Below are 25240 nucleotides of genomic sequence, written 5' to 3'. Positions count from 1 at the left end.
TTGTGCGACAATCTTTTTTTTTATATCTTTCCAGAGACCCTCCGGTTGAGGCTTTCAGAGGGTCTGAGGTGTCCAGCTAGGGGTAAGACCCTCCCAAGACCCCCTGTACTTCACCCTGCTCTAAACCTTCACGTCCCGTACACAGGGGACAGTAGGGGGGCAATATTATTATATTATATTATAATATATTATATTATAAAGGTTGCAGGCAAATGGATGTATTAGAATATCCACCTACACAACAAGATGTAGGTGGATATCTGCCATGGTACCAAAGTCATGGATGTGGTCATCACAGGTACTGTGTTATAAGCTGAGTTATATACAGTAACTGTCCTCTGATGTGGAACTTTGTGATGTAATTGTTTGACCATTGAGTAAAACTGACCTGAGAGTTTCCAGTGTGCAGTGTGGACTCCCAAGTCCAGCAGAGAGCAGCTTCACTCCTGAATCCTGCAGATCATTGGTACTCATGTCCAGCTCTCTCAGACTAGAGGAGTTGGAGCTAAGAACTGAGGCCAGAGCTTCACAGCATCTCTCTGACAGATGACAGCCATTCAGCCTTCATACAAACAATAAACACAACATGTTAGGAACTGTGATACATTTTTTATTTGAAATTTGTCATGAGACATGTTTTATCAGTTTAACTAATAAGCAATACAGTAGATCTTTAAAATATGACTTGCTTAGAGGTCAGATAACTAAAGACTTAAAATAACTCCTGAAATGTCCCTAAAAAGAGCCAGTTCTGACTTCCGGTATGCCAAACAGACGATAGGTAGCAAACAAGAGGTGCTCCCGGCTAATTGAGCAAAAAAACGGAACAAAAAAAACCTAAAGCTACAAACTCGAACTTTGAATAATATAGTTCATGAGTACTTTTCAAAGTGGAAATGGAAAATAGAAAAAGAAGAAGCTGGAGAAACATTAGGGAAATATGCACAATGAGGTAGAAGGCGAACAGGTACTATGGGCTAGCGCAGAGGATGCTAGCAATGTCGACCTACCTAGCTGGATGTCTGAGCTACAGGCTAGCTTACAGGCTGGTTTGGACAAGATACAGGCTATAATGGATATAGCCCAGCACAGAATCGACGCCAAATTGGACAAAATTGGCAAGCAAGTGGAGGAGATGAACTAAGGGATGGATAGCCTCTGAGAGAAAATTAATAGAAAATTCGTGTCCGTGGACGTTGACATGCGGGCACAAAAGAAAGAAATTGAGATCCTAGAAGAACGTACAGTTGAGGAGTGGACTACCGAGGTACAGAACATTCTCACTACTTCACTCGAACAACAAAGTAGGCTACAAGAGAAATTAACCGACTTGGAAGGGAGGTCAAGGAGAAGCAATATTCAAATCTGGGGGCTGAAGGAAGGGGTTGAGGGAGACTCAGTTGCTGAATACGTGGATGAATTAATTCACGAGGAGCTGGGAATGTCTGAGGATATTGAATTGGATATTCAAAGGGCACACAGAGCATTAACACCAAAACCACAACCAAACAAGCCCTCAAGAGCGATTATAGTAAACTTTTTCAGGTTTGAGGTTAAAGAGAACGTCCTCAAGACGGCCTGGAGATCGATGCTGGAAGTTGAGGGACACCTAGTGAGTTTTGATCAGGGCTACACAGCAGAAGTGGCAGCTAAACGTCGGAGATATGCGGGTATCAAAACAATTCTAAAAGAGAGGGGGATTTTGACCGATAAGTAAAGAGCACGGAAACCAACACAGATTTAACTTTAGAACTTTTTAATGAAGCCTATTGTTTCGTGGCTTGACGGTCCTTTCGAAACACTGCAGTGAGGGGATCCTTTACAAAAGCATAAGCTGACGGACTTATAGGATCACTTGTGGCAAATGTATATTTATGCCAAGGGTTAAAATAATGCATGCAAAATGTACACAAAGCTCTCGGCCGGGAGCTCTGGAATTTAGATGTTGGACACTTGGGGCTCTCTTTTGACGGTCTGAAACGCAAGTGAGAGGCTTCCGTTTGCAGTACAGTTTCAGCTTACTTACTTGGTAAATTGTCATGTTTTACTTAGTAACGTTGCAGAACGTATATGCTACAAGTTTGTGTTGATTGCATGGAAAAGGGAATAACCAGTTACAAATTATATGGTAAGAGCCTGGTAATACCATGGAAACAAACAAGGCTTCCTTTTACAGTACAGTTTCAGCTTACTTACTGGGTAAATTGTCATGTTTTCCTTAATAACGTTGCAGAACATATATGGTACAAGTTCAACTTTACTGCATGGACATTGGAATAATCTATTACAAAGGATATAGTAAGAACACGGTAATACAATGGAAACAAACAAGGCTTCATACTCAGTATTTAAGAAGATGTACCATGACACTAGAGGAAAGCTGTTCCTGCGGTGGTTGTTACCAGGTAAGTATTGCTGTAATTGATCAACTTAAATAAATTAAATTCCATAGTTTCTATGGTAAATAAAATGAAAATGAATTGGCTGCCTAGTTTCCTAGGAAGTACACAATTATATCTGAGTTATTACCAACCTAAAACAGTTACAACTACACAGTACTTAGTTGAGTTGGTGGGTAATAGTGGAGGTTTTTCTTTGTACTTCAGCTGTAATTCCTATGTATTTACCTAATTATTACCAGTGGTAATCACCCAATAATATAATTGGGTTACTATATATTTACCGGGTAAATACCTTGTAATTAAGGGACTGTAAAAGGAAGGGTTACCGAGATAGTAGTCTCTCAAAGCCTGACCAAACTACAGCAAGTAGAATGGTCTGGAACCACGCTACCTCGAGCTGTCTATCCGTGGAGAAACTGGGCGGGCCTGTTTTTATTTCTTTAAACCAATCACAATCGTCTAGGGCGGGGCTAAGCCCGGGAAGCAGCAGCGCTGTCCATGTAAAATAGTGCTGGGGGGAAATGCCAGCAACCGGAAGGGGAGGAGTAGCGGTGAAATCCGACGCTAGGCAATAGGCGCCTCCGTTCAGCCAGACTACCAAGATAGGCATACACTAGATATGGAATACACACACTATTCACTTCAACACTCAAACTATACAGGTGTTGAGATAGGTGTTACAGACTTGTCTGACCATAGTGCAGTATATATGACGGTGAATCTATCTGGTAGGAGAAAGAACACAGTCTGGACGTATACCGAATAATAAGTACTTAGTGAAAAAAATAAAGGAAGATATGACCAGACATAGAGAAGAAAATTACAATGGAGAAGTAAACCCTATAATTCAGTGTGACGCTCTGAAGGTAGTAATAAGGGGGAAACTCAAAGCACGAACTGCACACCTTAAAAGGACTAAACTGGAACTGTATCAAAACTTAACTGGGCAACTAAAAGAGTTTGAAAAACAACATAAAAACACAAATGACCCGGAGGCACTTGCGAAGGTCAAAGAAACTAGAAGTAAGATAAGATACAATTGACAGAGGTGGAGAAAAAAGTGAGGTTTGTAAAGCAGGCGTACTATGAAGGGGGACCAAAAGCAAATACATTATTTGCCAGAAGGATTAGGGTACAACAAACATCAAGCACTATTCATAAGATTAGGAACCCGAAAACAAATGAGTTAAATCAAAGAGCCAGAGGAAACAGAGGGAGCATTTGAGGGATATTATAGGACACTATACACACAACCTGCTGCAGCAGATGAAGAGAATATCAAGACATTCCTAGAGGGGCTAGGCTTACCATCGATAGGGGAAGGGCAGAATCAATTCTTCAACTCAGATATTACGGGGGAAGAGGTGGGGAATGCAATTAGTAGAACGAGAAATAGTAAATCACCAGGTAGTGATGGATTCCCAATCGGAATTCTATAAAGTATTTAGGCAGGAACTTAACCCCTTCATGTTAGCATCATTTAGATACTGAGGGCAAAACTCCCCCATCCTGGAAAGAGGCTATTATTTCTATAACACCTAAAGAAGGCAGGGATACAGAACAGTGCAGTAGCTATCGTTCGATATCCATGCTTCATTTTGAGTATAAGGTCTATTCTTCAATTATCTCAAAAAGATTTGAGTCATTCATGCCCGATATTATAGATGAAGACCAGACAGGTTAAATAAAAGGAAGGCAGGCACAGGACAATATAAGGAGGACAATTCACATAGTGGAGGAAGTTAAAAGGAGGGGAAAGAGTGTGGTCTTAGTGAGTTTGGACGCGGAAAAGGCATTTGATTGTATAGGGTGGACCTACCTGTATAAAGTCCTAGAAAAATGTGGCTTCAATGAGGACTCTATCAACACAGCACGCGCAAACGCATACATACACCGCAAGCACGCACATACACACCGCATACACACATCGCAAACAAGCACGAATATACATTGAAACACACACACACACGTTGTCATGATCCGCCCCTGGTTTTCTCATTCACCTGCCTGCCACCCTGATCACTCCCAATTAACCCAACCACCTTCACCTGTGTTTCCCCTATATCAGTCCTTTCCTCCCAAACATTCCCTGCCAGATTATCTCTTGTGTTTCACAGTGCTTTCCCGCGATTCAAATCCTGACCTACCACCGATCCTGCCTGCTCTCTGATCTCTGCCTGTCCGACTCTTCTGCCGGTTCCTGATCCCCGCCTGTCTGACTATTCTCCCGGTTCCTGATTCCTGCCTGTCTGACTCTTCTGCCGGTCCCTGATCCCCGCCTGTCTGACTATTCTGCCGGTTCCTGATCCCAGCCTGTCTGACTATTCTGCCGGTTCCTGATCCCCGCCTGTCTGACTATTCTGCCGGTTCCTGATCCCAGCCTGTCTGACTATTCTGCCGGTTCCTGATCCCCGCCTGTCTGACTATTCTGCCGGTTCCAGATCCCTGCCTGTCTGACTATCCTGCCTGCCGATCCTGTATCCAAATAAACTATTGACACTGTTCCACGCTCGTCGCCAGTCTGTGCATTTGGGTTCAGCCAAACGCTCACGTTACACACGTAAAGATAAAGGCAGCGACACATTCACGGAAGCGCACACACACTCATGCACACACACATGCACGCGCCCACACCGTACGTCAAGACAAAGGCAGCGACACACTCAATGTTGTGTTATTATACATAATGGCTCAGCCATCGACACACGAGCAGGTAATGACACACACGCACGCGCACACACCACAGTGACACTCGAACAGGTAAAGACATTATGCTTTTAAACATAATGACTCCATCATCGACACACACGCAGGTAAGAACGTGCACGCACACACATCGCAGCGACACTAGCCCAGGTAAGACAATGGGCCCTATCTTGCATCCGGCAAGTCACTGGCGCATGTGTCGTTGCTAGTTTACAACTGGCGCAGAGCGTTCTTTTCCCACCACCGCCACTCGCCGGTAAATTAGGGATTGATCATGCGCCCCAAGGGGCGGTTCGGCGGAAGGAGGAGGCGTGTTCTGGCGCAAACGGTATTTTGCCGTTTCTGAATACCATTGCCCTACTGACCAGGAAATACCTGGTTTAAAGTCAGTGGCGCGTTTTTCAGATGCTATTTTAAGGGTGCATGCATACATGCGCATGCGATGCATACGGATTGCTTGTGCACCTCGCGCATACACTTTGCTTCTCCCATCTACCTAGCACATTCTTGGTAAATTATTTGGTAAAGAACAGCTGATGCAGCGGTAATAAGTTGTACTTTTAAATCAATGCATCTGCAAACACTGTACAGCAAACACATATTTTCTTGACAGAGACATCGTGTAGGCCTACATGCCCATAACTTTTAGGATTGATGAGTATTTGATCGTGAAAAACATTGTTTTACCGCGAGTGAGTGTTAAAAAGAATGAATGAATGCGGGCGCGCGTGTGTGCTCTGTTTAAACACACGCAAACTAAACACGTAACGCATAATACAATCAATTGCAATGTCTATTACCGCATGGACACATGCATATTAGGATAGCATACAATACTCATAAGAAACAATGTTTATAATGTATTGCGTATATCATTAAATAGAACCACAGTTGCCGCATATCATATGTTATATCATATACGTTTTCTTTGCCGAAATTTATTTGAGGACTCAGTATTTCTGAAGTTGTGGAAGAAAACCCCTTATTCCATGTATGAATTAGGCCATATTATTTGGCAATAAACTCATCCATTTGCAGTTTGAAATGCATGTGCATCTGTCTCATCGGAGACTGAAGACGCGCTGTCAAAATATCAACTCGTCCGATTCAAATCGCTCATGGCTCTTAAAGGGGATGGGAGCTGGCACTCTCATTGGTTTGTTGGACGTTACGCCCAAACCACACCTACGGGTAACTAGGCTGCTTCAGACCAACCCTTTTGACACTTGCGCCGCAACGCAAGTGTCATTTATCCGCCTGTAAAATAGCGATAGCGCCGTAGAACCGCCCACAAAGCTACTTGCGCTTTGCGCTTCCCACTTGCGTTTCAGACCGTTAAAATAGGGCCCAATATGTTTTTAAACATAACTGCTCCGCCATCGACAAACCCGCCCAGGTAAGAACACACACGCACACACCAAAAGCGACATACTCGCCCAGGTAAGAAATACTCGCACACAACACAGCAACACACTCGCCCAGGTAAGAAATTATGTTTTTATACATAATGGCTCCACCGTCGACAAACTCTCCCAGGTAACACGTTCTGTCTGTAGACTGTAGAAATTGCGATAAAAGAAAGGAAGAGAACATTTCTCGTTCATTTTGTCGTATAAAAAAACGTTAGATTCAAACATTGCACAGTCCGGCATATCAACACATAAGTCACGTGATCTTAAGGAAAGTGTCCCAGTGTCCCAACGAAAACATGTCAATAACACATTATGGGGAATTATGTCTATAGAGTCCACCACACGGCAACACTTTGTTGCTCAAATGTAATATTACCCTCCACCTTGAGCCTCCCGAAATGTCTTTACACTCCTCCCCCTTGCGGACTGTTTTAGTTGTTTTATTTTTCTTATGTTTATGCTATGCGTGACTGTAGGCTATTGCTGCCTGTATTGGCCAGGACACTGGAAAAGATGTTTAATCTCAATGATGATTATTATTTTTTAACTAACCAACAGTAGTTGCCTTGCATTTTTAAATGTGAATGCACATATTTTTATCCCTGATTAACAGTAAAAGCTATTTAATAATTGATTTGCATGCATAGTATACTACACTTTCCACTTTCCCATCCATCAATTGACTAATTTCATAATGTAATCAAATGCTCACACACTAGCTGCTTTCAGACAAACGTGGAAGTCCTGATATTCTCCTGATGGGCCGTATGTGTGAGCAACATATCCTGACATTTGTACCCTGAAAATCTCCTGAATAATAATACCCCAGGTAGTATTTTCTCCGTAGGAAATGTAAATTACCTTATACGTGAATGGGTTAGAAAGTCTGCATTTCTCACACCACTTCAGTGGGCGTGTTGATGACGCTTCTGCATGTCATTGAGTGGCCCCCTAAATGATGATCAGCCTGTTGCCTTTTGTTCGCTCATGGTTAAAAAATATATAAATGTTGGCACTGCTTTTAAGAGTCATTTGTGGTGAACGAATGTTATACGTTGTAAAATTATAGGCTAAATGTGATTATATTATGTGCTCAAAAATTTGAGGCATTATCGACTGGGATTTCAACATCATTGCGATGGGTTTAATTACAACTAGAGGTTGAGCACGTGCAATGCACGTGCGAAAACTCAAGTATCTGATAAAAGCTCTGCTGGCAGCCAGCAAGAAAACTATAACGAGAGCATGGTACAAAGCCGATCCACCAACAAAGAAGTAATGGCTCGGTGTAGTGGATGAAATATACGACATGGAAAGATTCACGTACATGTTGAGGGTCCAGGAGCGGAAGTTAGAATCGAGATGGGAAACATGGGTTGAATATAATATAAAAGAAAAGTGAACCACAGCACACATTAGGAAGCTCGAAATCAGATCATGATTTTGCATTTCAAGTATGGGAGAAGGCTCACATGTCACTGTTAGAGAGCTTGGGATCGAGATAATGGAGGAAGAATGGTACAACGTGTGCCATTCTTCAAACAGCAGCTGGTTATCATTCGATTGAGGTCGAAGACCTTTATTAGACGTGAGAATGTCCTTGGTCACGAACCATCCATCTGTGTCCATCCTCACGTTTAATAAAGGGGTGCGACCACATTTGTTAGGGTGCCACAAAATAAAAATTTTAGCGGCACCAGTAGAAAATGTCTTGAGACTGAGAGGACATATTTTACTTAACTTAGGACTGTTAACTTCCTCTGATGTGGAACTCTTTCACCATTGAGTAAAACTGACCTGAGAGTTTCCAGTCTACAGTGTGGACTCCCCAGTCCAGCAGAGAGCAGCTTCACTCCTGAATCCTGCAGATCATTGGTACTCAGGTCCAGCTCTCTCAGACTAGCGGAGTTGGAGCTAAGAAGAGAGGCCAGAGCTTCACAGCTTCTCTCTGACAGCTGACAGCGATGCAGTCTCCACACGCAATAAAAATAACATGTTAGGAACTGTGTGTAATGTTCTATTTGTAATTTGTTAGTAGATATGTTTTATTATTTGACTTAATGTGTGTAAAGCAGATTTTCAAAATATGACTTATTTAGAGGTCAAATAACTAAAGCTCCTGAAAATGTCCATAAAATGCCAAGTTCTAAGAAGAATCTGATATGAATCTGTTCACATGAATAGACACAGATGGACACAGATGGATGGTTCGTGAGCAAGAACATTCTCACGTCTAATAAAGGTCTTCGACCACAATTGTTAGGGTGCCATCGAATTAAAAAGTAATTGGCACCAGTAGAAGACGTGTCTTGAGCCCTGAGAGGACATATGCAAATTATTTATTTAGACCAGTTCATTTCCTTGAGGTAAATCTGGTCAATGTCCTCTGATGTAGAACTTGTGGTGTAACCGTTTGAGATATTGAGTAAAACTGACCTGAGAGTTTCCAGTGTATAGTGTGGACTCCCCAGTCCAGCAGAGAGTAGCTTCACTCCTGAATCCTCCAAATCATCGGTACTCAGGTCCAACTCTCTCAGACTAGAGGAGTTGGAGCTGAGAACTGAGGCCAGAGCTTCACAGCATCTCTCTGACAGATTACAGCGATTCAGCCTTAAAATAAACAGCAAACATAACATTTTAGGAACTGTGATTCATTTTTTTATTGAAATTTGTCATAAGAAATGGTTTATTAGTTTACCTAAATTTCAATACAGTCGATCTTTAAAATATGACTTACTTAGAGGTCAGATAACTAAAGATTTTATATAACTCCTTAAAATGTCCCTAAAAAGAGCCAGTTCTAAGAAGAATCTGTTATTTAACTTTTCTAAAGAATTCTAAAGTCCACCCTACTGTCTGACTACATAGTTCTGAGTAGAATAGTAATGTAATAAAACATACACCTTGTACCATCATTAACCAACTGAATCCGACATACACCTTTTTCTTCTCATGGCAACACAACTAGGGTGAGATGGAGGTCTTGTGTTTGATAAGATGAGTGGTAATGGCGCTGCGATGCACGTAGACTGCCAAGGTCTAGTTCAGTGCTGAGTTAAAGCACGGCTGTATTGCGGCCACGGTGTGATTGCTCTATTAGGAGACACGACCCACTTAAGTTCCCATGAAGACACTCTGCTTTGATCAGAAAACTAAAACACTTTATGCAAAGTTTCAATGAAATGTCACAGCAGCACTAGCGTTATTGAAGAGCATGTGAAGAAAGGCACTATTAGGGATGACCCAGGGAATCCTTATTAGAGTATATTATCTAATCAACAGCTGGTTTTCAGTAGGTATTTGATTGACGAGGAGGAGGAGGAGGAGGAGGAGGAGGAGGAGGAGGAGGAGTAGTAGGAGTAGGAGGAAAAGGATGAAGACTTGGTTGGTGAGGAAAGAGATGTCGAGGCGCTGGCGGTTAAAACAGAAAAGTACCCCCTATGTAATCAAAACATTAACAACTTATTAAAAGTGAGTGTATCTGTTCACATTAATGGACAGAGATGGATGGTACTTGACCAATGACATTCCCACGTCTAATAAAGAGCTGTGACCACCTTTTTTAGGGTGCCACCAAATTAAAAAGTAATTGGCACCAGCAGAAAATGTGTCTCGAGCCCTTAGAGGACATATTCTACGTATTTATTTAGACCTGTTAACTTTCTGGAGGTAAATCTGTCCAATGTCCTCTGATGTAGAACGTCTGGTGTAACTGTTTGAGATATTGAGTGAAACTGACCTGAGAGTTTCCAGTGTACAGTGTGGACTCCCCATTCCAGCAGAGAGCAGCTTCACTCCTGAAGCCTGCAGATCATTGGTACTCAGGTCCAGCTCTCTCAGACTAGAGGAGTTGGAGCTGAGAACTGAGGCCAGAGCTTCACAGCATCTCTCTGACAGATTACAGCAATTCAGCCTTCACACAAACAGCAAACACAACATGTTAGGAACTGCGATTATTTTTTGTTTTTAAATTTGTCATAAGACATGTTTTATTAGTTTAACTAAATGTCAATACAGTAGATCTTTAAAATATGACTTACTTAGAGGTCAGAGAACTAAAGATTTAAAATAACTCCTTAAAATGTCCCTAAAAAGAACCAGTTCTAAGAAGAATCCATTATTTAACTTTATTAAACAACTCTAAAGTCCACCTGCTGTCTGACTACATGGTTCTGAGTAGAACAGGAATGTAATAAAACATACACCTTATACCATCATTAACAAACGGAATACAACGTACACCTTTTACTCTCATGGCAACACAAATAGAGTGAGATGGAGGTCTTGTGTTTGATAAGATGAGAAGTAATGGCACTGCGATGCGTGCAGACTGCCAAGGTTTAGTTCAGTGCTGAGTTAAAGTGCGGCTGTATTGGGGCGCTGGTGTGATCGCTCTATTAGGATACAGGACCCACTTGAGTTCCTATGAAGACACTCTGCTTTGATCAGAAAGCGAAAACACTGGTTTGTAATTTGTGCAAAGTTTCAATGAAATGTCACAGCAGCACTTGCGCTTTTTAAGAGCATGTGAAGGAATGCACCATTCTGGATTACTCAGAGAAGATAAATCCTTATTGGAGTATATTATCCAATCAGCAGCTGGTTATTATTAGTAGGTATGTGATTGAGGAGGAGTAGGAGGAGGAGGAGGAGGAGGAGGAGGAGGAGGAGGAGGATGAAGAGTTTGTTGGGGAGGAAAGAAATATCAAGGCGCTGGCGGTAAAAACAGAAAAAGACCCCCTATGCTATCAAAACATTAACAACTCATTAAAATTGAGTGAATCTGTTCAAATGAATGGACACAGATGGATGTTACATGACCAAGGACATTCTCACGTCTAATAAAGGGCTGCGACCACATTTGTTAGGGTGCCACCAATTAAAAAGTAATTGGCACCAGTAGAAAATGTGTCTTGAGCCCTGAGAGGACATATTCTACTCATTTATTTAGACCTGTTAACATTCTGTAGGTAAATCTGTTCAATGTCCTCCGATGTAGAAGTTGTGGTGTAACTGTTTGAGATATTGAGTAAAACTGACCTGAGAGTTTCCAGTGTACAGTGGGGACTCCCCAGTCCAGCAGAGAGCAGCCTCACTCCTGAATCCTGCAGATCATTGGTACTCAGATCCAGCTCTCTCAGACTAGAGGAGTTGGAGCTGAGAACTGAGGCCAGAGCTTCACAGCATCTCTCTGACAGATGACAGCCATCAAGCCTTCACAAAAACAATAAACACAACATGTTAGGAACTATGATTATTTCTTATTTGGCAATTTGTCATAAGACATGTTTTATTTGTTTAACTAAATGTCAATACAGTAGATCATAAACGTAGGACTCACTTAGAGGTCAGATAACTAAAGATTTAACTTAACTCCTGAAAATGTCCCTTAAAAGAGCCAGTTCTAAGAAGAATCCGTTATTTAACTTTACTAAACAACTCTAAAGTCCACCCTCCTGTCTGACTACATGGTTCTGATTAGAATAGGAATGTAATATTACACACACCTTATACCATCATCAAAAAACTAAATCCAACATACACCTTTTACTCTCATTGCAACACAAATAGAGTGCGATTAGGTCTTGGTTTGATAAATTGAGAGGTAATGCCGCAGCGATGCACACAGACTGCCAAGGTTTAGTTAAGTGCTGAGTTAAAGCACGGCTGTATTGCAGCGCCGGTGTGATCGCTCTATTCGGAGACATGACCCACTTAAGTTCCCATTAGGACACTCTGCTTTGATCAGAAAACTAAAACACTGGTTTGTACTATGTGTAAAGTATTAATAAAGTCACAGCAGCACTAGCTCTATTCAAGAGCATGTGAAGAAATGCACAATTCTGGATGACCCACAGAAGAAGATAAATCCTTGTTGGAGGATATTATACAATCAGCAGCTGGTTATTATTAGTAGGAATTTGATTGAGGAGGAGGATAAAGAGTTGGTTGGTGAGGAAAGAGATGTCGAGGCGCTGGTGGTAAAAACAGAAAAAGACCCTCTAGGCAATCAAAACATTAACAACAAATTAAAAGTGAGTGAATTTGTTAACATGAATGGACACAGATGGATGGTATTTCACCAAGGAAATTCTCACGTCTAATAAAGGGCTATGACCACATTTGTAAGGGTGTCACCAAATTGAAATCTAATTGGCACCAGTAGAAAATGTGTCTTGAGCCCTGAGAGGACATATTCTACTCATTTATTTAGACCTGTTAACCTTTCTGGAGGTAAATCTCTCCTCTGATGTGGAACTTGTGGTGTAACTGTCTGACCATTGGGTAAAACTGACCTGAGAGTTTCCAGTGTACAGTGTGGACTCCCCAGTCCAGCACAGAACAGCTTCACTCCTGAATCCTGTAGATCATTAGTACTCAGGTCCAGCTCTCTCAGACTAGAGGAGTTGGAGCTGAGAACTGAGGCCAGAGCTTCACAGCATCTCTCTGACAGATGACAGCCATTCAGCCTTCACAATAAACAAAATATGTTAGGAACTGTAAATAAAATTACCTACACCTTTTACTTTAAACTTAATGAAGGACAAGTGTATCAACAATAACAATAACAATAACATTATAGAGGCCAATAACGTAATAACTTCCAATACTTTAATGCCGGAGGGTGTGGTTCGGTTCGGTTGCAAAGGTGCGGCTTGCGTGACCCGGACTGAGTCGTACTCGTTTTTCACTCGTCTCACAGTACTCCTCCGTTGGGGTACTGAGACGCCTGAAAGGGTGCCGGCAAGTTCGAGCTACACACACCCTCCGTTGATTGGTCGACAGAATCATCACTTCCAGGCGACGTAAAAAAAAGTTAAAAGTTATTATTCCGGACAATGGACATGTAGCACAAAACTTTAAAATGGGCAAGCAAGGAGGTGGAGACGTTCCTCCGCATTCTTGTGGAGGAAGATGTGCAGAGGGAGTTTGATGGAGCATTTTTTATTGTTTTTATTTCATTTATTGATTATATTGAACAGGCTACATTGAGTCGGGCTGCTATGATGTTTACGTAGCTCCCGCGGCGATCGAAATCCGGCCTACCATAAGGGTACTGTCGGCAGTGGAAACGCGACCTCGGAACTGAGCTGGGCTATACCGCCCCCCTCACTACCGGACAGAGGCGAACTGAACCGAACCGCACCCTTTGGTGGAAATGCGCCATTAGAGTTACATATAAATCAAAAATCACTCTTTGCTCCTTTAAGGGATCCTTTGGAGGGGTTATGAGGGTGGAGGGGTAACTGTAAGGTCAGATTATGAAGTGTGTGATGCAAGATGCAATAATAAGGCTAAGTGTGACAGTTTCTCTCTGAAAAATAAATAAAGTGATACCTCAGATATTACATTATTGGCTCAGTTATTACATTTTCAAAGGATTTTTTTAAATACAAGGCCAATAACGTAATAGCCAGCCAATAACGTGATAAGTTATTAAATTATAGGCAAAAAGTTATTACATTATTGGCTCAACAACTTTATTACATTATTAAGTTATTATGTTATTGGCTTTATTAAATTTAAATGATTACGCTATTGGCAGTTATTACGTTTTTGGCCGTTATTTCGCTATTGGTTGCTACAACGTGTTAAAAGCTGTAATAAGATGTTTAAATAATTGAACTACCTTAGATCCTTAAATGTTAATTTAATAATCTGTGTAACTTTTACTTTTCACAGAATTAAGTTATTGTCTTCATCTTTATTAGAAAAGTGGGTTAGTGCGTTTGTTGCAATACATGTTATTAGTGAACCTAAAGATATGTTTTGTTAGTTATAACTTATACTAGACGTTTTGCGCGTGTGCTGGGCGCGCTCAACCTCTAGTTGTAATTTAACCCATAGGAATAATGGGCAAACCCCAGTCGATAATGTAAGATATTTCTGAGCGCATAATATAATAACAATTTGCCTATGACTTTACGACGTAAAACATTTGTTCACCACAAATGACTCTTAATAGCAGTAACATAATGCCATACCTGGGCGAGTGTCTCCGCGGTGTGTGCGCGTGCGTGTTTGTTCTAATCATGTAATCCATTTGGATGGTACGCTGGTACGTGCAAGTTGTAAGTTGCAAATCTCCCAGCTTTCTTGCAGAATTTGCGGAGGCACCTCCCCTCTTGGTCGTAGTATATTTCCAGTTTCTCATTGGCTAGGCATTGTTATTGTTAGCTACATTAGCCTATTTATTTAGCCATTTTGAAATCAAACAACACAGCTTTGCATTGTATTGCATGCACAGCAAGACCGTACAATGCATGAATTGGTGAGCAGCATAAAGTAATGTAATCAAGTGTGTACAAGCATTTAAAAGCGACATTAAAATTACCATTGTGATACAAATACAAAGAAAATAAATGTCTTTATGGGCGCAGCCATTTTTGTTGACGAGTAGTACGTTCTGCCTCACTGAACTCGCTCTAATTTCAAAGCGACGAGATACTACGAACAAAAGGGGGCGTACCTAGCGAAATGCCGCAAGAAAGCTGCGAGATTTGCGATTTTAAACTTCTACGTACCGGAGTACCATCCAAATGGATTACAGCACAACCTGCGTGTGTTTCGATGGCGGAGCCGTTACGTTTAAGGGCGTTACGTTTAAAGGTGCGGCCACACCAGACGCGTATCTCGCGTAATTTTTACGCGAGATACGCGCGTAAAATGTTGCTTGACCATTTTGTGTAAAAGATGGTCGCATACGCGCCATACGCGCCTACGTCACTCGCCTAGATGAGTCCATGTCCATGCAAGTGAATGGAGCGTTCCCTCTTCGTCATAACTATCAAACCAAACATCCTTCACATTCACAGAGCGAACATTACGAAAGTAAAATGCACATTTCTCGCTAAAAATGTTTCCATAAACGTATTTAATGGCGTAACTATGTTACTATTTCCACCCAGAATAAAGATAGTTGTCGGCCGTGGCTGCGCTGGAGTCCGAGGTAGGAAACCCAAACGCCGCCGTGCTTGGGTGATAGAGTTTAGATCGGGTTAGATTAAATAATCTCGGATATAAATAACAATAATCGGGTTAAATAACTTCACATGGTGTGTCTGGTGTGTTTCCAGCATTCGTAGTGTTGATCAGCAGATATATAGTCCGCCAAGACGTTGAGGTTGCTTAGTAACCAGAGACTCTGTCCATGCAAGTGAACGGAGCGTTCCCTCTTCGTCATAACTATCAAACCAAACATCCTTCACATTCACCGAGCGAACATTATGAAAGTAAAATGCACATTTCTCGCTAGAAATGTTTCCATAAAAGCATTTAATGGCGTAACTATGTTACTATTTCCACACAGAATAAAGAAAGATGTCGGCCGTATGCTTCTGTCCAAGCTCACTACTCTCTGCCAGTGACGTCGGGTCAAGCTCAACGCTGATTGGGCAACACGGCTAATCGTCATGCGTATGAGCGTAAAAAGTTAAATTTTTTCAACTCTTGAAATGTACGCGATATACGCGATATACGCGCGTATAGCGCGTAAATATACGCGCCTCATACGCGCGATACGCGCGTAAAATGTTGCTTATACGCGTGAAACGCGTAATACGCGCGTAAACCAATGGTTCCCTATGGAAAAAATGGCGATTTCATACGCGAAGTACGCGAGATACGCGTCTGGTGTGGCCGCACCTTAAGTGTTGCTGCGGTGTGTGCGCGTGCATATGTGTTCTTACTAGCGCGTGTGTCGATGGGGGAGCCGTTATGTTTGAAAACATAATGTCTTAGCTCGGCGAGTGTGTTGTTGCTTTTGACGTATGGTGTGTGTGTGCATGGGCGTGTGTGTGTCGCTGCGATTGTCTTGACAGGCGGTGTGTGCGCGTGCGTGTACATGTGCGTGTGTGCGCTTCCCTGTATGTATCGCTGCATTCGTCTTGACGAGCAGTGTGTGCGCGTGCGTGTGTGAGTGTGTGTTAGCTCATCCGTGTATGTGTCGCTGCGATTGTCTTGACAGGCGGTGTGTGCGCGTGCGTGTATGTGTGCGTGTGGCGCTTCCCTGTATGTGTCGCTGCCTTCGTCTTGACGTGCGGTGTGGGCGCGAGCATGTATGTGTGTGTGTGTGCATTTCCAGGTATGTTTGTGCGCATGTGCATGGTGTGCGGTGTGTGTATGCGGTGTGTATGTGCGTGCTGTATGTATGCATTCGCCCTTGCAGATTGTGTGTGCGAGCTGCAAGCTGCTTGGCACATGCGCACATGAGTAACTTGAATAACTGGTGAAGGGCCTGCTATTATAGTAGTAAGATATTCTACTATCGGGTATATTGTGTTTTGTTGACAATTGTGTGTATTGTCATACATTATGAGTGAACCTACAGGGATCTTTTGGAGGCTTTGATAACTGGCAGCAGCCGCAGAAGACCCTCCTCTGAAGCTGAGTATTTCTTCAGGTCAAACACGTCCAGCTCCACTTCTGATGACAGTAAAATGAAGACCAGAGCTGACCACTGAGCAGGAGAGACACGTGTTTTGAAGAGACTTCCTGATGTCAGGGACTGTTGGATCTCCTCCACTAGAGAACGGTCATTCAGCTCATTCAGACAGTGGAACAGATTGATGCTTCTCTCTGGAGAGAGATCTCCATCGATCTTCATCTTGATGTAAGACACTGTTTTGGTTTGTGAGCCCCTTCCTGTCTGTTCCAGCAGATGTTGTTTAATCTGAGTGATCAGTGATCTACTCCCTGTCTGTCCCAGCAGACCTCGTAGGACAATCTGATTGGTCTCCAGAGAGAGGCCCAAGAGGAAGCGGAGGAACAAATCCAGGTGTCCGTTCTCACTCTGTAAGGCCTTGTCCACAGCACTCTGGTAGAAGAGGAGGTGTTTATTTTTACCGGAGGTTGGCTGTTCTTCTGTGAGCAGATTGACCCCAGTGTTTATAAAGGACCCGAAGACATAAAGGGCAGCAAGATACTCCTGGATGCTCAGATGGACAAAGCAGAACACCTTGTCCTGGTACAGCCCACACTCCTCTTTAAAGATCTGTGTGAACACTCCTGAGTACACTGAGGCTGCTCTGATATTGATTTCACACTCTGCCAGGTCTGCCTCGTAGAAGATCAGGTTGCCTTTCTTCAGCTGGTTAAAAGCCAGTTTTCCCAGAGAAACAATGATCTCCCTGCTCTCTGAACTCCAGTGTGGATCCTTTTCAGATCTCCCATGGTACTTCCTGTCCCCCTGTATGGACTGAACCCTCAGGAAGTGGCTGTACATCTGAGTCACGGTCTTGGGCATCTCTTCTCTATTCTGGGATGTTTTGAAAAGGTCCTCCAGAACTGTTGCAGTGATCCAACAGAAGACTGGGATGTGACACATGATGTAGAGGCTTCGTGATTTCCTGACGTGGGAGATGATTGTGCTGGCCAGCGTCTCCTCTCTGAATCTCTTCCTGAAGTAGTCCTCCTTCTGTGGGTCGGTGAACCCTCTCACCTCTGTCACCTGGTCAACACACTCAGCAGGGATCTGATTGGCTGCCGCAGGGCGTGTGGTTATCCAGATGCGAGCGGAGGGAAGCAGGTCGCCCCTGATGAGGTTTGTCAATAGCACTTCCACCGAGGTCGGCTCTGTGACATCAGTCCAGATCGGGTCGTTCTGGAAGTCCAGAGGAAGTCGACACTCATCCAGACCATCCAAGATGAAGACAACTTGGAACCGGTGGAATCTGCAGATTCCTGCTTCTTTGGTCTCAATAAAGAAGTGATGAAGCAGTTCCACCAAGCTAAACTCTTTCCCATTCAGTAAATTCAGCTCTCTGAAAGTGAGGAGAAATGTGAAGTGTATGTCGTGATTGGTTTTGCCTTCAGCCCAGTCCAGAGTGAACTTGTGTGTTAAGACAGTTTTACCAATGCCGGCCACTCCAGTTGTCATTATTGTCCTGATTTGATCTTGTCCATTTAAGGGTTTAAAGATGTCCTCACATCCGATTGGTGTTTCCTCCTTGGCTGGTTTCCTGGAAGGTTTTTCAATCAGTCTGACCTCATGTTCCTTGTTGACCTCTCCACTGCCTCTCTCTGTGATGAAGAGCTCTGTGTAGAAGTCATTCAGATCGGTTCGCTGTCCTGCTTTAGCGATTCCCTCAAACACACACCTGAACTTCTCCCTCAAATTAGACTTGATTTTTTGTTGGCAAGCGACAGCATCAGATCCTAAAAGAGGAAACAACAGAAGACATCAGCTAGTGGAAGGTGACATCAGTTGAACCAGGTCATTATTTCCTATTAAATTATGAACTTTCTGATATTTAGTGGCTTCATTACTTGTGGTCAGAGAAGCTGGTATTGACAAGGACTGCATGTTACAGATTCAAAATATTCAGGACTATTTCGATATTTTTACAGCAATATGATTGGTCTAATGATAGAAGTGCAGTTTTTGTAATAACACTCTTTAAAAGAACAGCGTTAGGTAACGCCGTTATTTTTTCAGCAACAGGTAATCTAACTAATTACTGTTTCTGTCTTTACAACGCCGTTACCATTACTGTACGAAAAATGCAGTGCGTTACTATGAATTGATTGAATAAACTGCGTAATCCGAACGCACCCCTGGCTCCATACACAAACTGCTAGTGAGAAGCCTGTGTGGATTAACAACGAGATAAGCGATTATTTTTGGCTAAGGCAAAGTAATGTTTCATGGTAGCAAATCGGAGCCAGTGTTTTTCTACACAAGCTAGGACACACGTGTGAGACACACACACACACACACACACACACACACACACACACACACACACACACACACACACACACACACACACACACACACACACACACTTTGATTTGATTTAATTAGCTGTAGAGTTATATTGTTTAACTGATTACTTTTGTTACAAAGATAATACTTGAAGTGCAGGACAAACCTCTTTCTGTCTGTTGATGTGCAATAAATATCTAAGGTTATGTACAAGTACCTGTCTGTTCTACTCATTTCAACTGACTTGTGAAACTCCTCGGGAAAATCCAAATAGCAACTTCTTCTTTGACAGTAATGCAAATAGTTACTTTCCCTGGTAAGTAGTTACATTTATGATAGAGTAATTCAGTTACTAACTCAGTTATTTTTTGGAACAAGTAGTGAGTAACTTTAACTAATAATTTCTAGTAACAAGTGACTAACAAGTGACTTGTTATGCTGATATAACGGCAACCCTTCCTTATACAGTCCCCTTTAACTAGGTATTTACCCTGTAAATCTATTGTAAATCACAGTGTATTACTGGATAATTACCACTGGTAATAAGAATATAAATACAGAGGAATTACCCAGTAAATATATGGTAAATCAAAGTGTATTACTGGGTAATTACCATGGTTATTAAGGAGGTAAATACAGAGGAATTACAGCTAAAGTACTAAGCACAACCTCCACTATTACCCATCAACTCAACTAAGTACTGTGTAGTTGTAACTGTTTAAGGTTGGTATTAACTCAGATATTATTGTGTACTTCCTGGGAAATAAGGCAACCAATTCTTAGAAACACCTATTAATTCGAGTTACAATTGTCGTTATACAAGGTGTATGTTGCTAACAGTATTTCTCTCATAACTTTTTGTCATTATTAAAGAGAGGCCTGACTCTCGGATACGCATGTTGGATGGCAAGAGTGTAGGTCTGGGAAGAACTTCAGCCCAAAATCTTTCAAGCGAGCCGCTGGGTGAGGTGCAACGAGATGGAACACTTGCTGAGTCATTTCCTGTAGGGCTGGAGCCACAGGTTGAAGCGTATGCGTCCTTTGAAAACCCCTTTGATATATAAGAGACCCCAAGGTACAGTTTACTTAAATGTTCTCGACTCAGTCACCTATTGCATCATTTCCTTTAGGGCTTCGGCCTCCTAATTGATCATTTTAGTATAATTGAATGCCCTCTTTCATATATATGATATATCCACCACTGGGACGTGGCAACAACTCTCCAAATCCATATGGGGAGGGGGAGATGCTTTTGGACAGTAGGGGTGTACACTAGACATAAATAGGAAGAAAACTGAGGAGAAGGAATGACCTCTCACAAATATTTATTTAATAAATTGTTTCAAATAACCCTGCCTCGTTAAATCAATGAGCTTGGTGTTTTGCTTTAAAAAATAGGTTATAGAAGAAGTCTAAACTGCAGAAAATAAACACATGCAAGCTGCCTTCTGAGGATACCTCGGAATATCTGTCTATTTTTTAACCGTCGGACCCCAGTTTACGACAAAAACAACACAATTTACGGCAGCTCCTTTGCCGCGTGGTTTTTAGAGCCATGTAAGAATTAGAGGGGGTGGTCGATAGCAACCACCATAGCAACCATGACGGTCAAGTGACTGGATGCAGCCCCGTTGAAAAAAATCGAATACCACCCTACACACTCAGGAGATTAGTGATATTTAAATTATTATGACCAGGAAGTCTTTATTTGCATGGGTTTACATTTCATTCTGTGTAGCATGGAAAAATCGGAGAAACACTCCCATTCAGAATGCATTGGTTTTCATTTCGTTCTTTGGGGCACGGTTATTTTTATTTATCTATTTATTTATTTTCAGTTTTTGAGGAGGTGCTTCAAAGATGCTAATTTTCCTGCAATAATCCAAAATCCAATGGAAAAACCCTTTGGCGTTTTGTCAAGGGAACCCAGGGCGACGCTCACTTCCGGGTTGGCCAACATACGTCATCCCTCCACTACTCTATACTGTAAAAACAAATGTTCAAGTTTAATGATAATGCATGAATTTATTCTTTATTCTGCCATAGTATTTATTTAGGGGGGGGGGGGTGGATCCAGATCTGTTACGGAGCATTTTAGCACCTCGGGCAACAGCGCAGGGTTGCCAGGTCCTGCAAAAAACGTGATGCCCACATACCGTTCAAAATCCACCCAAAATGTCCTAGAAGCATCCCAAATAAAAAAGATATTATTGGCCATTTTGGCCAATGTTTTAAAAGTAATAATATTTGAGGGAATATTTCTGTTTTTTGTTGTTTTAGCAGCGAAATGCACCGTGTGTGTGTGTGTGTGTGTGTGTGTGTGTGTGTGTGTGTGTGTGTGTGTGTGTGTGTGTGTGTTAGGGCTGGGACGACGCGTCAACGTAATCGATGACGTCGACGCATAAATTACGTTGACGCGGAAAATGCGCGTCGATTAAAAAAAATAAATAAAAATAGATGGTCGGCGCCGGAGCGTAGTTGCAACGCGAGTGGCTCCTCAGACTTTCATAAGTGCAAGGCGCCATGCACTCGTTCCTCTAAAGTATGGGAATTCTTTAATGTGAAAGGAAACGATTCCGTGATATGTCGTCTTTGCAAAATGGAGATGACTTTCCATTCTAGCAGCACGGCAATTCACCAGCACCTGAAGAGGCGCTGTCACGTTAAAATTGTACCGGGGGCGAAAATTGTACCGGCCTACGTCATCTGTTGTTTACATCTTGACAACCTGCCTGGTAACAGACGACGCGATCGTCTGTTGCCGGGCAGGTTGCAAAAAACATTCGGCTCATGTTTCCAAAAGACGAAATAACATAATACAGTTAACGGATCGCTAGATAACACTTGTTTTTACTTTATATTTGTATTGTATTTAATTGTTTAATCGAATAGCAACAGACGACGTGATCTTCTGTTGCCGGGAAATGGGCGATCGCGTCAAATGACGTAGGAAGGTTCTTGAACATTCGCGAACTTTCATGCTCGTTCATTGCACTCCTTCATTGAGCGTGACAAGACAGAACACTTATTTTACCATTAACATGTATTGGCGTTGCTAACTTCATATTTGTATTGTATTTAATTGTTTAATCGCATTTATGAATGTTCAAGAACCGGTAACCCTTCCTTTTACAGTCCCCTAATTACTAGGTATTTACCCGGTACATACATGGTAAATCATAGTGTATTACTGAGTAATTACCACTGGTAATAAGAAGGTAAATACAGAGGTAGTTACCCGGCAAATACATGGTAAATCATAGTGTATTACTGGGTAATTACCACTGGTAATAAGAAGGTAAATACAGAGGAATTATCCAGTAAATTATAGTGTATTACTGCGTAATTACCACTGGTAATAAGAAGGTAAATACAGAGGAATTACAGCTGAAGTACTAAGTAAAACCTCCACTATTACCCATCAACTCAACTAAGTAGCGTGTAGTTGTAACTGTTTTAGGTTGGTAATAACTCCGATATTGTGTACTTCCTAGGAAATTAGGCAACCAATTCTTAGAAACACTTATTATCCAAGGTTTATGTTCTTAACAGCCGAAGTTTAATGATGTACAATCTAGAAATTAGCATAGTACTTTCCAATAAAATACTTTTTCTTAGTTATTATTCGTAGCTACACCCATTTAGAAAGGGTTTATTCGATTTACCACTATGGAATTACTTACCTGGTAACAACCTCTGCAGGAACAGTTTTCCTCTAGTGTTATGGTACATCTTCTTAAATACTGGGTACAAAGCCGTTTGTTTCCATGGTATTACCAGGTTCTTACCATATAATTTATAATAGATACATTCCATTATCCATGCAGTCAACACAAACTTGTACCATGTACGTTCTGCGACGTTACCAAGTAAAACACACCAATTTACCCAGTAATTAAGCTGAAACTGTACTGTAAAAGGAAGCCTCGTTTGTTTCCATGGTATTACCAGGTTCTTACCATATAATTTGTAATACATTATTCCCTTTTCCATGCAGTCAACACAAACTTGTACCATGTACGTTCTGCGACGTTACCAAGTAAAACACGACAATTTACCCAGTAATTAAGCTGAAACTGTACTGTAAAAGGAAGCCTTGTTTGTTTCCATGGTATTACCAGGTTCTTACCATATAATTTGTAATACATTATTCCCTTTTCCATGCAGTCAACACAAACTTGTACCATGTACGTTCTGCGACGTTACCAAGTAAAACACGACAATTTACCCAGTAATTAAGCTGAAACTGTACTGTAAAAGGAAGCCTCGTTTGTTTCCATGGTATTACCAGGCTCTTACCATATAAGTTGTAACTGGTTATTCCCTTTTCCATGCAATCAACACAAACCATATATGTTCTGCAACATCGTTCACCAGTAGTTAAGCACTTTAATTGTTGTTATAAAACCCCAAACCACTGTTGATGAAAGACATATTAAAATTAAACAAAATCAAAGGCTGATCTTTCAAACAATGTATATCTCACAAACAGGCACTGAACACTGAAGAAATCGGACAAAAAAAAGAGCCGTCCACATCAACTCAATTTAAATGTTACTGATGGTGTTTTCATAAAACACATGACAGTGTTATGGCAAGTGACCACAAGGAAGACTGCTTCAACCTCTACAATTTGAATAAGTGGTGAATGCCATGCAGCAATCTGCCTCTGGGAGCATCTTTGTGGTCATTCGCAAACCAATGAGTCCACTCGATGAATGAGAGATGACTCTTTAGTGTCTTCTCTGTGAGGTATCCCTGCAGTCTCCACATCTGGGATTTGAAGGCTGACCAAGACCGGACCAGGTACCTCCAAATCTCCCCTTCAAGAATCAGAAGACAAGAAAATAAACATTAGGACTGTCAATTAATGAACATTTCTAGAACCTGTAGAACTCAAAGATTATTTTGTTTATCAGTTAAGAAAGGATGCTGGTCCTCTGGCCATTGTGTTTGGTCATATTGAAAAGAGAAAAAGGCATAGCCATAAATACAGTTAATAGGACGGGAGGGGACAGGCTGTTAGCTCCGGTTAGCCCTTTAGCATCGAGCTAGCGGAGCTTCTGTCATTCAAATAACTCGGACATGTTGTTTAAAACCTATAACACCCAATTTATTAAAATATTCGGATTGAATCGGGCTCTCTCCCATAAGTACAGTTAATAGGACGGGAAGAGACAGGCTCTCTTAGCCCCGGTTAGCGCGATGCTAATGAGCAGCTCTACCGGAGCATGCCACCTCAACAGGTGCAAGTTAGCCTCCGGTTTGATATCTGCCGGATATTCGGTTTACCACCCAATCGGATTCATCAACATAAGTGCAATACATTACGGGCTTCGTATGTTGAGGACGGTTTAGGACACCGTATCGCGAAAAATCACAAACACATGTTGTCGCCATCAATGTCTGTGCAACAACGTCATTTGGCTGCTACCTGTTTTAGGGACCGTCAACAAATTACGCTCACCGACTGTTGGCAGAGACGTTACCATGGAATTGTTTCAGGAAATGAATCACACAAATATATTGCAATATAGTTAATCATAATGCAGTTAATAGTTTAATATTCGACAAAAATCGACCAAACTATATTTGAAATTATTAATTGCATCCCGTTTAACAATAATGCAATATATTAGCAAAGTTACCTGCAGTAAGTAGCAGCCCACCATTGGCAACTACTACTACAATCAGGTGACAAAATGTATTTTTTAGTGATTTTTATGTTATTTTATATGATTTATTTCCAGAAACAATTCCATGGTAACGTCTCTGCCACCAGTCGGTGAGTGTAACTTGTTGACGGTCCCTAAAACAGGTAGTTGCCAGAGAACGTAAATGACGTTGTTGCACAGACATCGATGGCGACAACATGTGTTTGTGATTTTTCGCGATACGGTGTCCTAAACCGTCCTCAGCATACTAAGCCCGTGATGTATTGCACTTATGTTGATGAATCCGATTGGGTGGCAAACCGAATATCCGGCGAATATCAAACCGGAGGCTAACTTGCA

The 25240-nt window shown here is 41.8% G+C and overlaps 1 protein-coding gene across 10 annotated transcripts in view; it reads right to left on the bottom strand.

Annotated features, from left to right (window-relative positions):
• Window positions 1–25240, bottom strand: part of LOC130385356 (NACHT, LRR and PYD domains-containing protein 12-like) — a 167379-nt gene that overhangs the window by 10272 nt on the left and 131867 nt on the right. For 4 of the 10 annotated variants that reach the window (XM_056593832.1, XM_056593836.1, XM_056593833.1 and 1 more), the window contains exons 7-13: window positions 16849–18676; window positions 12817–12990; window positions 11561–11734; window positions 10260–10433; window positions 8957–9130; window positions 8318–8491; window positions 389–562 (exon numbers count right to left, since the gene is read on the bottom strand). In XM_056593832.1, the coding sequence (XP_056449807.1) occupies window positions 389–562; window positions 8318–8491; window positions 8957–9130; window positions 10260–10433; window positions 11561–11734; window positions 12817–12990; window positions 16849–18676 (2872 nt within the window). The remainder of the gene's footprint in view (window positions 1–388; window positions 563–8317; window positions 8492–8956; window positions 9131–10259; window positions 10434–11560; window positions 11735–12816; window positions 12991–16848; window positions 18677–25240) is intronic. The other 6 variants (XM_056593827.1, XM_056593829.1, XM_056593828.1 and 3 more) reach the window with 4 other exon arrangements.

This window comes from Gadus chalcogrammus, chromosome 7, assembly GCF_026213295.1.
Source record: "Gadus chalcogrammus isolate NIFS_2021 chromosome 7, NIFS_Gcha_1.0, whole genome shotgun sequence".
NCBI classification, from domain to species: Eukaryota; Metazoa; Chordata; class Actinopteri; order Gadiformes; family Gadidae; genus Gadus; species Gadus chalcogrammus.
Note: the sequence above shows the minus strand (reverse complement) of the source record. Positions and strands in the feature narration are given on the sequence as shown.